The sequence below is a fragment of the Nanorana parkeri genome, unplaced genomic scaffold (assembly GCF_000935625.1).
Source record: "Nanorana parkeri isolate BGI_ZX_2015 unplaced genomic scaffold, ASM93562v1 scaffold261, whole genome shotgun sequence".
In the NCBI taxonomy this organism is placed as follows: domain Eukaryota; kingdom Metazoa; phylum Chordata; class Amphibia; order Anura; family Dicroglossidae; genus Nanorana; species Nanorana parkeri.
In genome coordinates, this window is record NW_017306529.1 from 685942 (window position 1) to 702818 (window position 16877).

General features: G+C 40.7%; 1 protein-coding gene across 2 annotated transcripts in view; it reads right to left on the reverse strand.

The window, feature by feature from the left end:
* DPYSL3 (dihydropyrimidinase like 3) overlaps nucleotides 1-16877 on the reverse strand; it is a 143709-nt gene that overhangs the window by 34928 nt on the left and 91904 nt on the right. For both annotated transcript variants that reach the window (XM_018556992.1, XM_018556993.1), the window contains exon 2: nucleotides 4390-4478. In XM_018556992.1, coding sequence (XP_018412494.1) covers nucleotides 4390-4478 — 89 coding nt within the window. The remainder of the gene's footprint in view (nucleotides 1-4389; nucleotides 4479-16877) is intronic.

The window sequence follows — 16877 nt, forward strand, 5'->3', positions numbered from 1 at the left end:
ACATGCTTCTGCAGCAGACCAATATTTAAGCCAAATGGAGATGACACTCATTTTGGAAACTAGATGAGCACTGTTGATTAAGCCATCTACATAGTAGTATAGGCAGAAGGCATAAGCTCTAAGTGTTGCATTAGCAAAGGATCAGTGAGGACAGCAGCTGGATCCTGTAACATGAGTTCAATCCATTCCCCTATGGTTTGACATACTGACATCACAGCAATTGTAGGATGCATAGCAGGACCTTCTAGTAATAACAGATATTTGGAAAGTACTTTAAAGTGGCAGGAAATCACCAGCTCCACAGTAGAAATAGCCTGCTTTAAAAAAAAAAACAACAGACCTGGAGCAGATACTGCTCAAAAAAAAAAAAAGACAGCAAGAAAAATGGATAAACTTTTCTGACTAGAGAAAAGATACATCCTCCTAGGACACCAGCAATAGCCAGAAGCATGCTGGCAGTGGAAGGGGTTATACCTGGCTGGTCAACAGTTTTTTGGTTTACCAGTGTCCAATTTGCAATTAAAAGGCAGAAGTATAACCCAATTGTCTCAAAATTAGTATTGATCCTGGGTCCCTTAATGATCGATAATAAAATACAGTTTAATAAATTTTTTCAAGGTCATTTGAGTAGAAGCAATTCAAATGCATATTAAAACACATTGCAAATAAGCTGAGAGAATGTATTTGCAATGAGTTTTTCTTAACACCAATAGAAGGAAAATAATCAAATAGAACAGGTTGTCTTGGAAGAAATGTCAAACAACACAATGCAAATCAAACAATGGTGAAAACACTGGTCTGTGCTGCCCTGTAAGATTTAACTCATATTTCAACCACTGTAGTCATACTAAACCAATTGTCAACTAAACCAATTGTTTTGGATAGAGTAGGAAAGGGTTAGAATGTGCGAGATTATTATTACTGTCCGTGCCCCTGCTGGGGAAATTCTACCTCGCTGTTTGTCCTACAGAGCATTGTCACTGGGGCTTAAAGTGAGGAAAAGGGTTATCATCACTGGACACTGGATGAGGAGTTGATGGGAAATGTTCCAATGGAGACACATGTTCCATAGAACACAGTTTAAGAATGGATTTTCTTTGATTTGATACTTAATTCTTCTTGTGTTTCCAGATAGAGGTGAAGAAAAATCTCTCCAATAAGACAGACAGCTAAAATCTTGTCTGGGGTTTTAACTATTTCCTACGTTATCAAAACCCAAAAAATTGTTTTTGCTTTAGATATGCTTTAAATATTTTAACATAACATGACAGACATAGTTGGTTTAAGTGTTTAGGTTTAGATAACCTCAGACCTTCTGCCACTATTGATATGTTTGTTGCCTTATCCAGCTGAAGACGGCCAAATTGGGTGACTATCATATCCTGTCTATGCGCTGCCTTAGTGACTCTTTGGGTGAGAACAGATATGTTTTTAGGCACAGCATCTGAAATGTAAACTAAATGCTCTTGATAACTTTTAATACTACTTACCATGCACCCCTCTTTTGATGTCCCTTCACGGTAGACTTATGCTAACCATACATGCTCAGATTTTTATTATTCAGCGCTGAAGGCTGAACAAGAGAAATCAGTTGATTTCCCCATTCAGTTAAACAGCGTGGATGGAAGCATCAAGCATGTATTATTTATTTATATTAGGTAATACTATAGCGCTGACAATTTATGCAGCGCTTTACATAGTTTCACATTCACATCGGTCCCTGTCCTCAAGGAGCATACAATTGAAGGTCCCTATCTCACATGAATACATACACGCTCAATTTAGACAGGAGCCAATTAACCTACCAGCATGTTTTTGGAGTGTGGGAGAACATGCAAAGTCCTTGCAGATAGTGTCCTGACCGGGATTTGAACCAGCAAGACAGATGTGCTACACCACTGTGCTGCCAGCATATCTGCTGCTAGTTCGCCCCTAGATGCCTTAATACACGTACAGTGATTGCATCTATTTGATCCTCTGCGATCCTCCGATGGGGTTACCCACGGCATGAATTCTGTCGAAATCAGCAGGAGTCGGCCAAGATTCAAGCCATGTACGGCTACCTTAAGGCCCCATTCACACCAGGGCGGTCGCGGATCAGCGCGGTTTCGTGCAGATTTTAAAAGGGCGGTTTAGGTTGTTTTTAATTGCATTTCAGCGCTGAAACGCAATTAAAAAAGGCCAAAACCGCACTGATTAGCGCAGTTCCATTGGAAGCAGTGTATAAACCGCACTGATCAACGCGGCAAAAAAGGGTCAGGGAGCAATTCGGGCATGATGCAGTTCGGATTGTGCGGAGCCCTGGTGTGAACGGGGCCTTATAGTGACAATGTGACATTGGAAAAGAATACTTTTGCAATGCACCGCTGTGTCTTTGCACACTCACAGCTCACTGACTAAGGGAGATTACTGATAGTACAGCTATTCGTGATCACTGGAAAATATCAATAACACTGTCACGAAAATGAACACACCGCAGATACAGGAAATAGCCATGATATCGAACATTAGATCATATTGAAAGCTCTGGAACTCTCCCTGTTTCCCTTGGGGTATTACATACAGTATATCATAGGAATTTACAAACTACTATACATTTTGAAGATTAATTTATAGTATACTCCTTTCTTATAAAAGCTATCAAGCCCATGCTCCAGAAGTGGATTGCCTACTCAGGAGACACTGATGTAAGGATGTCTTGTTATCCAGGTAGATGCCCAGAGTATATCAGGCCAGTATATTAGGCCTCATTAACACAGGCAAATAACCTACAACCTTTGATTTCGGATGCAAGAATCCGCAGATTTTTGCCGCAGAAATCTACTGCTAGATCTAATTAGCTTGTGTGAATGGGAACTTAATTGGGGGAATTTATCAAAACTGGAGCAGACAGCAACCGATCAGCTTCCCTCTTATGTTCAGATAAGATTTGAACATGAAGAGAGAAGCTGATTGGTTGCCATGCACAGCTGCTCCAGATTGTGTCTGCTCCAGTCTTGTTTTTTAGTTTTAGACAAAGTAGGGGAGGGTTAAAAACCCTGTCAGGTTAATATTTGCTAAAGTGCCACCATTGGGGAGACTTACTTTCACTTCCTGTCCTGGAGGCACAATAGGAAATGAAAGGAAGTCTCTCCAAAATGACCATAGGCAGTTTGATAGGAACAGCTGTCACCATAGGGGGATTTTGCCTAATTTCTTGTTCTGGTGATATTTATAACATTTTGTATTTCCCATCACTCTCTGTCTCAGTGACAATGGTCACAAGGGCAAATAGAGAGAGTGAATCTCCCTAGTGGGGACACATACGGCAAAAACACTGACACAATAAAATAAACACAACTTTCTTACCTGTGAATAGAGCTAGAAAACATGATCTGTTGGACACTGAATTCCTAAGATTACCCTGTATACTATTACACTTTTATTTATTTTAGCAATATTTTTATTATAGTAGACTTTAGGTTATTCATTGCTTTAAATTCTGATTTAAGAGCAAACCGGGCAAACATAATGCGCTGATTATCTTTACACAATAAAAAAAACAGCAAAGCTATATAAAATTACTGTGCTGTATGTATTTATGAAACCCACAAAAATCTAAACTATCTTTTTGAAACAAAACAACTAAGCTATCACTACCTCTGGGATTTCTCTGCTGCGGATGTGAAACTCTGTTCCAATCACTTCAAGCTATTTAGAGGTTAGTGATGTACAGCTGCAAGATTCTACTGACCCAACTTGCATCCTGCGGGTCTGGCTACTAGAAAAGCACTAGACAACTCCACCTGATTCCTGCTAGTGATCATAGGCTTTCGATTACACGGGGGGAAGAAACGTCAATTTCACGTGTTCTTTCATCATCTTACACTAAACACATTGTGAGTGTTATTTAATGCTTCCTCATATGGGGTCTCCATGGAGTGATCCCGACAATAATAAAAAGATCAGTAATGTCCCCTTTCTACAGAAACAAAACAGATTTCAGTGATCAGTGATGATCAGTGATGATTTCTGATTGGTTGCCTTGGACGTTTTTGCTCTTTTCTCCACAAAATAGAGACCAAAAGTGGGCAACATCATTTCATATGATACAGGCTATTAGTACGTACAAATAACATTTTAAATGTCTCAAAGTATGAAAAACAGAGACTCTCTAAACACAGCTGTTTATCATTATGTACTGAAATGTCTATGGTAGGGGTAGGAAACCTCGTCACTTCAGCTACTGTGGAACTACAAGTCCCACAAGGCATTGCAAGACTGAAAGCCACAAGCATGGCTCCCAGAAGCAGGGGAATTATGAAATTTGTAGTTTCACCACAGCCAGAGGGCTGAGGTTGCCTACCCCTGGTCTATGCAGTAGAGAAAAGTAATCTGAAAAACACTTACTTGATGAGTCCATCTTCCATGTAAATGTCAGCATAGAAAGACTGGTCATCATTCACTATCCGACCTCCTTTGATCAAAAGACGGTCACTCTGCAATACAATGGAAAGTATTTGGTTAACAAAAAGAATTTGATGTTATGCAAGACTTGTTACTACACAGCAAGGTGAGTTACTGCACTCAGCAGAGCAAATACAATGAACATTGTTCAGATTTTAAATCATGCGATGGAATTTGCATACATTAATAGAGTTCATTTACTAAAGGTAAATAGGCAGTTCACTTTGCAAGAGCATTTTTCCTTAGCTTAGTTAATGTGGTGAATATTCGCTTGGCAAAGAATGCCCAATCACGTGCAAGGAAAAAGTCTTCACTTCATTTACTAAGCAAAGTGAAAATTCCCTTGCAAACGGAACAGCCTATTTGCCCTTAGTAAATCAACCTCAGTATCTCCAATAGGCACTCTTCAATGGCTGAGCAGGCATCACAAGGAGGCTAGAAAAAGAGAAACAGAGTGGCTCAACCCTCAAGCATCCATTTCTGTTGGTGGAATTTCGGTGCCCGGTGAGGCATCTACTGAAGCCTTAAGTTCATAAACATGTAAAAACCAGTACTCACGACGGGGTCCATCCACTAAGGCCCAGTTAAGGGACTGAAAAATGTAAGATGTCTGCTATTGGCTGTTTGTATACCTTTTGAAATAAAGTGATAGTAATGTATGGACCCCTTCGCGAGTGCCGGTTTTTACAAGTTTACATCACAAGCAGGCATTGGCTTTCTAAAATGAATCATGTGCCCCTTTCCCTGGTACATGTCCTTCATATAGCATTTACTATTCTTTATTTCATGGTCAGGGTATCCACCCATTAAGACTACTGTCCCCTCCCTCGGTCAGTATTTGGGACACAACTCTGTTCAGTGGGTAGAAACAAGGGATGTAGAGGTCACAATTGTGACCAGGTCTCTACTCCTGGGGTCTCTACTCAGCAAGGGTCCTGGATGGGGGGACTCAGGTGAGTACAATGAGAAGAACTAAACCCCTGACAGGAAGGGTTAGAGGGAGGTGGATGGAAGGCATGGTAAGGAGACTTTGCCCGGAGTGATGCTTTAACACAGTATTTTCGAGATAGTTTGGAGTTAGCATGCTAAATTAGTAAACACAAGTCTAATTTCCTCTGCATACTCCCTGCTGTGCGATATCATAACATTTGCCATTCTTCTCCTCTCCCTTGCGGCTTTAATGTTTATTTTCCTCTGCTAATTTTGTTTAGTGGTTTCTAGATCTTCGTGAGCAAAAAAGAACTTAAAATACACATTATTACATGTCAGCAAAGGAACCATAATGCATTTTTAAACAAGTTACAAATGTATTATATGTACAGTATATGTAGATTCAGGAGTTTATTGTCAGACAAAAATATACATAAGGTTTCTGTTTATCCCACAAATACATACAATATATACTGTTAGATCTACCAAACAAAATTGAATTTGACGGTGCATTATGTACAAAGGTCATGCACGCCATCACCCAAGGATTACAATCCATGGATGGGTAACTGCAATCCTACTGACTAATATGATTCAGACAACTAATCAGCAGATCGATCTCCATGCCTTTACCTTCAAATGCGCGTTTTGACTGACAGCTTAAAAAACATTGCGGTCAATGGACAAACCGCGCACGAAAATGTGCAACATGCTTTTGCCAGGAGTTTCCATTGAAGTCTATGGGGCAAAAAATGCGCTGTTAACTGCCCAAAGAAGCTCCTGTAGCTTTTCAAACCTTTGGCGTTTTCCTGCTGGCCTTTTTCTACTCAGGTGTGAACAGGGGCCATTGAAAATCATGGGATTTCTTGTGTTGGGCGTTTAACAGCACTTTTTCTACTACTCAAAAATGCCTAGATGTGAACCAGGCCGAAAATGGCATGCTTGAGTCAAAGAGGAGGGAATTTATCTGGAGACAGCAGACAGAATCTGGAGCAGTTGCCCATAACAACCAATCAGCTTCTTTGTATCTTCAGTTTGTTCAGTTAAGTTTTGGAAATTAATGAGAGAAGCTGATTGCTTGCCATGAGGAACTGCTCCAGATTCTGTCAGCTCCAGTTTTGATAAATTCTCCTCAGAGTCTTTTTTTACACTCTTATACTGTTATAAATAGGCAGTTTTGCAGAACTAAACCTCCTTTCCTTCTGCACCTAAAGATGGTGCCATCCTAGCCTCTAGATCTGCTGCTGCACATGCAACCGGCTATAATTTAGAGCTGATGAGCTCACTGGCAGCTGTTACAGTTATCACCAGAGCTTAGCCTTGAATGTGGATAAAGCTGGCTATACACTGCTAAAAATTTCGGCCAATTGCAGGAAAATTTGAGATGTGGGTAGCCCTGCTGGCACCACCCAGCTCTGCCAATCTTGACTGCACCCAACCAACTACAGTCACTATTAGGGTATTCTGACAGTGACTGATGCTGGTTGTCACCTTTACAATGCATATTCACTAATAGTCAGAATGTAGATAACTGCAAAAAACAAACACTGTATGTTTGGTCAAGGAGTTAATAACACTTAGGCCTATAGGCCAGAATTAGACTGATTTATTCTAATAAAAACATTAGGTATTGGATCATTTCTTCAGCTAGAAGACTAGCTAAGTTAGTGTTTAATTGCTTCCATCACACTGCAGCAATCTTCTGTTGTGTATCTGGAAACAGTTCCAGTCACCTCTTGACAACCATATTCATGGCACAACTGAAAGAATTCCTCTGCTTTTTAATATTCAGTGATTGGTTGATCCAGCTGTAGTGTTTGCCCGTCAGTTGAGATATCTGCTTATAAAACAGTTCGGAGTACAGTTTTACCATGGAAACAGTTGTCAAGGGAAAGTTGGCACCTCCTTCAAGAGTCAAGCAAGAGAAATCAGCAATTCAGCAGAGAATCCATTTACATTTTAAATCATTCTTAGATAAAAGACTGAGCCATCTTCTTTTTCAGTTCTTTCATTTGGGCTCATTCACATGATGTGCAGATGTACATGCCCATGCAGAGAGCTGCTCTTGGGAGGGACGGGTGCTGCGTGTAATTGCATGCAGCCACCTGTACATCCCTATGGGAGGATGCGGCTGCAGGCGGTTACACGTCGACCTGAACATCCTTGCAGGTCCATGTGCCCGCACTTGGGCAGAGACAGTGTGCAGGTACAGGTCGCTGGGTAGCCCAACACAGCCGTGTCCTTACATAGGGCTGTACAGGCAGCTGCACACAATTACACGCAGCACTTGGGTGCAGAGAGTGTGCAGGTTCAGGTCGCCGTCTAGCCCAGTGCGGCCATGTCCTTACATAGGAATGTACAGGCAGCTGCACACAAAAACACGCAGCACTTGTCCCTACTGGGAACAGGTCTCTACTCAGACGTGCACACCGTATGGATGTGCATGCCTGTGTGAATGAGCCCTACAAGTCATGCAGTAAAAAACGGTCTCCATTTTATCAAAATCTTATGCACAAACATGCAGGGGCTGTTCACACAGTGCCGTGGCCTGCGCTGTGCCACATTGGATCAATGCGGGCCACAGCTAGGACACATAGAAAACAAGTTAAACAAGTGTTTTCTATGTGTGCCTTTTACGCTACAATGTGGGTGTGATGGGCAGGACGGGGAGCTGCAATAAAATGCAAACATATCGCATTTTATCGCAGTGCAATGGATGCTTTACATAATTTTACATAGTAGTTTGAAAAATGGTACATTATTTGTTAATTATTAGGTCTAAGTTAAACTGCACTTTTTAAAATCATGGATAAAGTAGTGAGTGTTAGAACCTATGCCACGTTTTTATTGCTGCCTTGGTCTTTCTTTGCTTCCTGCTCAGGTAGTATTACATGCACTACCTGCTTTATAATTAGTTTCTCAACATTACAAACTTGACAGCCATCCAAATTATTTTCTATGTTATTCAAAACTACAAGGTTTTAGCTGAGATACCTTACAAGGCAAAATAAAAAATAAAGCCTGAAATGCATACAGGAAGCATAGACTTCCTGCACCAGTCTACACCACTCTCTATTGTCTGTAATGTGGTGATCCTGGCTCATATTTGCTGTTGATGCTGGAACACACACCACAGGATCCTTACTGCTTCAGACATACAGAAATCTTGATGTAAAAAAATGACAGGTGCCATGTGTCAGCCCCAAACCTACCTTTAACAATGCTAATGTGGCAGGTGAAGCAAGGGGAGAGGAAGTTAAACAATACCGCTTTCAAAAAAGTACATTCCTACTGCTTCTCTATGGAGCTATGTGTGCTTATTCTGCAGGAAAAAATACAGAACTCAGAAAACTAAGTAAACTTGCAGATTTTAGCACAGCTGCTGTGTTTACTGGATAGCACTGAATGCTTTCACACTGGATCCGCATTATACATTCGTTGTAACACATCTACAAGAAATTGTTAGGGCCACGGAAAAGGACGTATAGGAGTAGTGGCCCCATGGGATTGTCGCACTTCCAAAACAATAAGAAGTATTAAATAAGTTGATTTAATCATAAGCATTGGTTTTATATAAAAGGTCAATTAATTTAAAAAAAGAAAAGAAAAATGTATGTGGCATGTTGTCGCATACGCTGCTGGCTTTTTTTTCTATTTTCAGGTTGCTAGGGGCATAGCTGTATCTGGGCAGAATCAAAGGTAACGATATGACGCTTACCAATGGTTGCGGCTGTCACCGTGCAGAATCCCTGGACAGATGGCATATGGATTGGTCTTCTCGTTTTGGAGGGAAATCAGCTGGCCAATTGTGGTGTCATTAAGTGTATAAAAACTGGCCTTAGTTACTGGGCAGTTCATCTTTACCACACAGTTCAGCAGGAGTAGTCGGATCAGCTTCACCTCTGGATTGCCTGGAATTTGCTTCCCGCCCTCCCGCCCGTATCTTGGGCTTGTCGCGGTCATCCTTTGTTGGGGTAATGTCGCCCACTTTGTGGGTGGACAGGAAGTAGAGGTCTTAAGTGGTTTCATGGACTCTTTGCTCGAGTCTTTTGACTGAGCATTATTGGAATTTTATTTATGGTGGTTTATGGTTAAACGTTTTGAAAAGGTTAACAGAAATGTATTGTTATTTATAAACCCAATAAAGGGGCCGCGGCCTTATTTTCCCACACTACAGTGTTGAGTCTATTATTCAAAATATGTATATATATATATATATATGTGTATATTTATATTATGTGGTTATACAGATATGTATATACAATCCCATGCACATCTCTAAATTAGGCACTTTGGAATTTTTAGTCCAAGGTTGTGTCTGTGGCAAGACATTTGACATGGATGAACAGAAACATTTTCAGGTACAGACACTTTCAGTCTGTATCATTACTGCATTAGCTGTTGTGGCCAATCACCATTTGCGATGTGAAAAGCACATCTGGTATAAATTGTGCATACTTCAGTCTGTTTCTGAATTCGTTTTGTGTTCCCTGAACAAATTAGAGATTGTGGAGTGGACAGAGGGAGAATTTCTACTCATCTGCCTCATGACTCAGAGCTGAGGGAGAGAGAGACCAGATGTTTCCAGAACATCACATCATCCTCCTCAGAATAAGAAATGCATTCTGTCCAATGCACAAGTTGTATTGAATTTAAGCTTTATCTCCAGCTTTATCTCCAGCAGCAGTTGTCACACATTATACAAGTATATAAATCAATGCTTTGATTTTAAAGATATAAATAGAACTTCATTTACAATGCTGCTAAAACTGTAGTCTATGGAAATATAAATGGCTTAACTCGCATAACTTAAAATGTATCTAAGCCCTAAAATGATATTGCATGAAATACTTCTTTACACTCCACTTGGCTGTGTGCATAGTCCTGTCTGCGTTTTTTTTCTTCATGCTTTTATCTACCTGGTGATCCTGCCAGTAATACTCTGGATTCCACATCTGGTCCTTGGGTACCAATACTCCCAGAGTGGCTCCCTATGCAGGAGCAGTGTTGTGACTATAGTAATGCCCACTCCCACTGTATACCACCAAGCTAATGTGCCCATGCACAGTGTGCTCAGCTTGTGGTTACGGTAAGGCATGCCTACAGAGCAGTGACCAACCACCAGCACTGCCCAAACCCACTGAGATTGACATTGGCTCCTGAAGCTCTGGAGCATGGAACATGTAGTGTAGTCCTATGCAGGCTGACCATGTCACAGCTTTGGAAAGTGCACCAGCGGCTATGCTGCTCATACACGAATATAGGTCTACCAGAGAAGACCAGGGCCATGGAAGTCACTATGAATTTTAAAGGTGAAAAATAAGATGACCTTTTTATTTTAAAAAAACACGGTATATTCTTCTATTAAACCAATAATCTTTACAGGCATTCGATTATTAGAGTAGGTTTGCTTATACTTTAAAACATTCATAATTTATTATTTTAAAAGGTAGTAGTGTCAATCTTTGCCATATCATCATTCTGAGAAATGTGAAACATACAGTAGCTCAGATTTAGATGTTATCTATTCCTATTTTGACTCTGGCCTGTAGATCTGGCTCTTGAAGACCTTGAACAAAACACATGCAGCACAGCGGCTTAGTGGTTAGTAGGGATGAGCTCAGGTTCGGACCAAACCATAGCTCATCCGAACCTGGAAGGAAGCCGACAGTGCTGGCCCAATTAGCTTGGGACGGGGCACTCCATGCCCTGAGCTGCATGTAAACAAAGGGGCCGGATGCTGGTGAAATCATTGACCTTATAGGGCCACGTGGCCATATTTGGTCTATGACATTTTCCTTCTTGGGTTCGGCTGAGCTCAGGTTCCATCCAAACCCAAACTCATACCTAGTAATTAGCTCTGCCGCGTTCCAGTTTTGGGGTCCTTGGTTTACATTCTGGCCAGGACACTATCTGCATGGAGTTGGCAGGCTCTCCCTGTGCTTGTGTGGGTTTCCACCAGGTACACTTCAAAGACATGCCGGTAGGTCAACTGGCTCCTGTCTAAAATTAGCTATAGTAAGATATTCTACTGAGTGTGCCCCAGACAACTGCCTCACCACCTATCTGCCACAACTCCAATTTGATAAACTGCTGTATAAATTATTATAACAATTTTTGAACAAATTCAGGATGTGGCCTGCGGCATTTTAAAAAGAACATTGGTAAATTTACTACTGCAGTATAGCGGAGTAGCATATTTGTATTTTGTATATTCAGACCTCTATGTCTGGTAGCGTTGGTTACAGATGTATAATAAAAACATGTGCAGCAGCTTTCATAGTGATGGTGATAAAAACACTGCTTTATGATTTGTGCTAAGAGTTTATTTACAGGAAACTTTCAAGGAGAAATCTAAAGAATTAGCATGTACTGCCAGTAGGTCTACCTATAAACTAGAGTGGGCATAATGACCTAGTCTGACACTCATTTAACTGCATTCCTTGGTTTTATACAAGACGCCTAAAAGTCTTTCTGTAGCCTTTTATACTCTTTGATCATTTCATATCTCCCCTCCTACACCCACACCATGCCATGGAAAGGATCATTTCGGTACATGTGTGCCTCGATATCCATCGTGAGCAGAGACAAGAGATGGTTCTCTGATAGGTCTGTAAATAAGGCTGCATGCTGCTTCCTTTCGTCCTATAAACAAAAACTTCTTTCATTCCTCTTCCATGTTATGAAACTACGCAGAACAAACCCCACTGCAGATGACCTGGATAATTTCTTCTTTTTCTCCTGCCCGAGAAAGGAATTAACCCCTTTCCTTAAGGTTCTTATTTTAAAGGGTCAATCCAATTGAGAATATTACAGTCATGGGTGGTATTACTCATTGGTTTGAAATTTTCGTTGACTTCCAGTGGTGTTCCAGTTCATGGGTTGATCAATTGCCTTTTCCTATCCTTCTGTTACAGCAAAAATTGTCTTACTCCTATTGACACAATCTTTTTTTTTTAAATCCAACAAAGGAAATGGGAAAACTTTAAAACAAAAAACATAGCAGGTAGAGGTAGATCAAGTGCAGAGACTTTGGTTTAGGATTCTGGTGTGATTTTCCTACCATTTTTGGATAGACTGACCACTTAAAAGGACAACTTCACATTTTAGCGATGTGGTCCTTTAAATAACCCCTCACTCCCACCACCCTAGGTGTAGCTAGCATAGCTAAATACTTACCCTTATTGCCACTTCCAAGCTTTTTACTGTGCGGACCTGCCAGCAGCACACCCTTTGCATCCAGAACATCCTAGGTAGGTCCTCTGCCTGGTGCCCACACACGCTATGGTCCTATTTATTCCAATAGCTGGTCCGTACTCTGGGTAGAGCGGTATAGTGAAAAACATGGAAGCAGTTTTGAAAGTATATTTTTAACTATGCTGGTAACACTTAGGGATCTATTTACCGTATATACTCGAGTATAAGCCGTCCCGAATATAAGCCGAGGTACCTAATTTTAGCCAAAAAAACTGGGAAAATCTGCAGAGCCATTTGCGTTGTAAATATATTTTTTTTTCCAGGCCAGACGTAATGTAATACCGCATTATGGCCACTGGATGGAACTGAGGAGCATAGGAAATGAGCATTTATTTTCTGTGCCCCTTCACTCCATCTAGTGACCATAATGCAGTATTTCATTACATTCAACCTGAAAAGAAAATATAATTTTTGCCTCTACAGAGATTCGCAGGGTGAATTGTTTATTTTAAGGACAACTTCACTGAAACTGGTTCTGCAGCAATTCAGCCAGCAAAGGAGTGACTCTTATGAAACAAGTTAGTGTTTTTTATACTTTCTAGCTAGTAAAGCATGCACATATATGTAAATGAGGTGTGTGGGGGTTCTACCCCCCTCCCCCCCTAAGCAACAGCACTGTGCCTGGGAACACACTCCAGCAGCTGTGCGTTGTAGTGCAGCTACTGGTATGAATGCAGCCTATATGTTGGACTGCAGAACGGACACAGACTGAGTGATTGTTCTGTCCAGATCGCTAGTTGGACCCCTGCTCGATGAAAATTTTGTTCACCAGACCTCCTTGAATTTTAATTCACTACCACTGGTCTAGTGTGACATGTCTAGAATTCCCAGTATTGCTTTAAGTGCAGAAGTGGACCAAGAAGTTGAAAACTAGAAATTGTAAGTAAAATAAAAATATGTTTGTTTAGCTAATGAATGTAAGATTATTTCATATCAGCATGCAGAGCTGTATGCTGATGGGATTTTTAGTCAAAGGGGGTAAAGGTCGACTTTAAAGTGTAATGGTACTTTTTGTATCATTACACTTATTGGGGAGTGTCCTCTTCCAAGTCATATACTGACCTGTCCCCGGTCTACCTGAACAAAAAGGGTATTAGCTATTCATAGGATTGGATGGCAATTGCGGTATGCATGTGTGGGACCTGAGTGGGATGCTTTTGAGTAGACACTTTGTGGAATAGGGACAGCTGAGCACATGACTAGAAGGGGAGGTGGTTTCATTTTAAGACTTGAGATCCATAAAGGACTACTCATAGCAGATTTTCTTTGTTTCTTACTATCCTGTGGACCAACAGGAAGAGATCTTCAGATACGTTGATAAATAAGATGTGCTCATGGAAAATACTTGGGAAGTTTGTCAAGCCTGAAGGCAGCAAGATTTATTGTACAAATAAGAATAGACAGTGATACAATCTGAACAAACCCCTTTCAGTCTAAAAGAGAAGAAATGCTAACTACATAGTTCAAGCACCTTTGTAGAGAACACATTGTTCTCTGATTTAATGCATATGCAAAATAGAGAAGCCAAAGTAAGCATCAGGATGTGACTGAATCCTGCACCCAGTCAGTAATACTTCATCCTACATTGGATTATTTCCTGTGGAAAGTATTACTGGCCGTTCAACATAAACATACACACAGGGTTTTCTAGAAGTGATTACTTGGAAATGTGTATGTGTGTGTATGATATATACAGTAGGGGGGATTTATTAAAACTGGAGCAGACAAAAATTGGAACAGCTGTGCACGGCAACCAATCAGCTTCTCTCTTCAGTGTGTTCGGTTAAGATTTGAAAATGAAAGAGAGAGGCTGATTGGTTGCCATGCACAGCTGCTCCAGATTTTGTCTGCTCCAATTTTGATAAATTCCCCTCAAATATACAGTATATCTGGTTAGATCTTACTGGGGTAACACACATAACCTAAGTCTTCTTATAAAAGAAGTTAGTAACTTGCAGATTGTAACTGCCTTTTGCTTTGCTCCAATTAAATTGATCCCATTCTATTAGTTAAGATATTTTCAAATAAAAGCTTTCAGCAGCATTGTAACAGTTTTTTGCTAGTATGCTCGAGGGCTAGTTCACACTAACCAAAGTGCATTCCGGACAGATTTTGGCCGAAACGCACTGTATTGTATTACGCCTGGCTCACTTTGTTGTGGGTCGAGAGGCGATCGGCCACACGGGAGCGCAATGCAATGCACGTGTTCCTGTGCAGCCGGAGGGCGTGGCTGCTGTTCTATTCACTTCAATGCACCGCCACACCCTGAGTGAGGCGGCCGCATTGCGGTCCAGTGTGTTCTGGCCAAAATCAGGCCAGAACGGACTGTGGCTGGTGTGAACTAGCCCTTAAAATGGCTATACACCAGTAGAATTTTATTCTAAAAAATTTTGTAATCATTAAATCAGCCATCTATCCTTTTTGACTGCAGTGATAACAAAAAAAAAATCAAATAAAAAGGATGGAAAATTTGTCTCGAATTAAAAATATTCTAACAGTAAATGTGTTTTTTGTTCGAGAATCTCCATTCACTCCAAAATGGAATGTTAAAATCAAATGAAATTCTACCAGTCTCTGATGGCATTATCAAATGTTCTGATGAGAATTGTGGCATGAACTTTCATACAAAAATCTACCAGTGTATGTCCACCTTACACTCCTGAATTTAGGTCCTAGATACAGCTAAAAAGCTTTTATTTGTTATGAGTAAATGGGGAAACCATTTCAATCACTATTGTGGGTGATACACGTAGAGACGCATAGGCTGTTATGGCTCACCTACATCTGAAACTCCAGTTGTTGGATTTTGGTGCATGTTTCAGTCACTGACCTCAATAGGTAGAGATGACCTCAGGTTTAGCCCAAACCCAGTATGAACCTGAGCTCCTCCTAAGGGAAATGCCATAGGTCACCCACCCAATCAAAAGGAGAAGTCAACAATGGCCGACTTCGTACTTTCTCAGTACAGGTACTCTTTAAGATAAAAAGCAATGTCCTCTTCCTAGTTTCTCTTGTAATTGTTTGATATTAACTGGATCAGATCTTTTTATCAGCTGCAGCAGTACATTTGTAAAGAATGAAAAAGACCTTGGGGTTTACATGGTAAAACGTGTAAAAATAAAGTGTCCTTTCACATTCTCCTAATATGAAATAAAAGTTGAAATCTGTATTTTGGTTAATAATGTTATTGTACAATTCTACGACAGATATACAATCCAAAATAAATATATTGGACTGTGAGGAAAGACTGACATGCGGTCAGCTTAAATCTTGACTCTAGGCAAACATCTAAATACACACATGAAATAGATATAAGCGAGCTGTTTTTCCTGCCATAGGATTTGTATTTCAGACCATCCATTCCTAAGATTTACACAACTTTGCCACATAGCATAGTCCTGTCTGTGCATTTTATTTTCTTCTGCTACAAATAAGTAACACTTACAAGCCTAACCCTGTCCATTACATGGCCCATTGACTACATGGCCTGTAAAAGTAAAGTGGTTGTAAATGACACATGGGGTTGTGTCAGTGACAGCACTGTTATAAAACAGAGGAGCTTCTGCACACAGTGGTCACAGACATTCCCCTGCTGCCCTGCATTATCTATAAATATACTGTGTATGTATGTATGTATTAGGGATGTCCCGATACCGAAGCTAGCATCGGTATCGGGACGGATACAGGGCATTTTGACAAGTACTTGTACTTGTCAAAATGCCCCGATGCATAGCACCGATGCTTGCGCAGTTTTTTTATTTTCTGTACCTTCCGCGGTGCCACACGAGGTGCCGAATGCTTTTCCTCACATGTGAGGACATCGTCGGTGCTGAGCGGAGGAGCGTCGCATCACTGCTGTGGGCGGCGCTCCAGGTGGGGTCCTAATTTATAAATAAAAAAAACATTATTTGTTCTTATGGAATTTACTTGTTATCACCCATCAAGTTCTCATTCTCTGATTAGTGACAACAGATCTATAGCAACCTTTTAAACACTGCTCGTAATTTTTTTCCAGTCCATCTTCTGATTATGGATTAGAATGAATTAACCGACTGTGCTGGCAAGTGGCTGATATACTGTATTACAAACAGCTACACTTTACTAATTAGCTGAACACAGGAAATGTTAGCTAATCCTTGAAGGCATTCTTCCTGCTAAGACAGAAAATGCCTCATGAATATGATTGCACCGTTCATAAATCATTAAAACATAAGAAGCAGATTCTCCAGGGCATAGATGTCAAG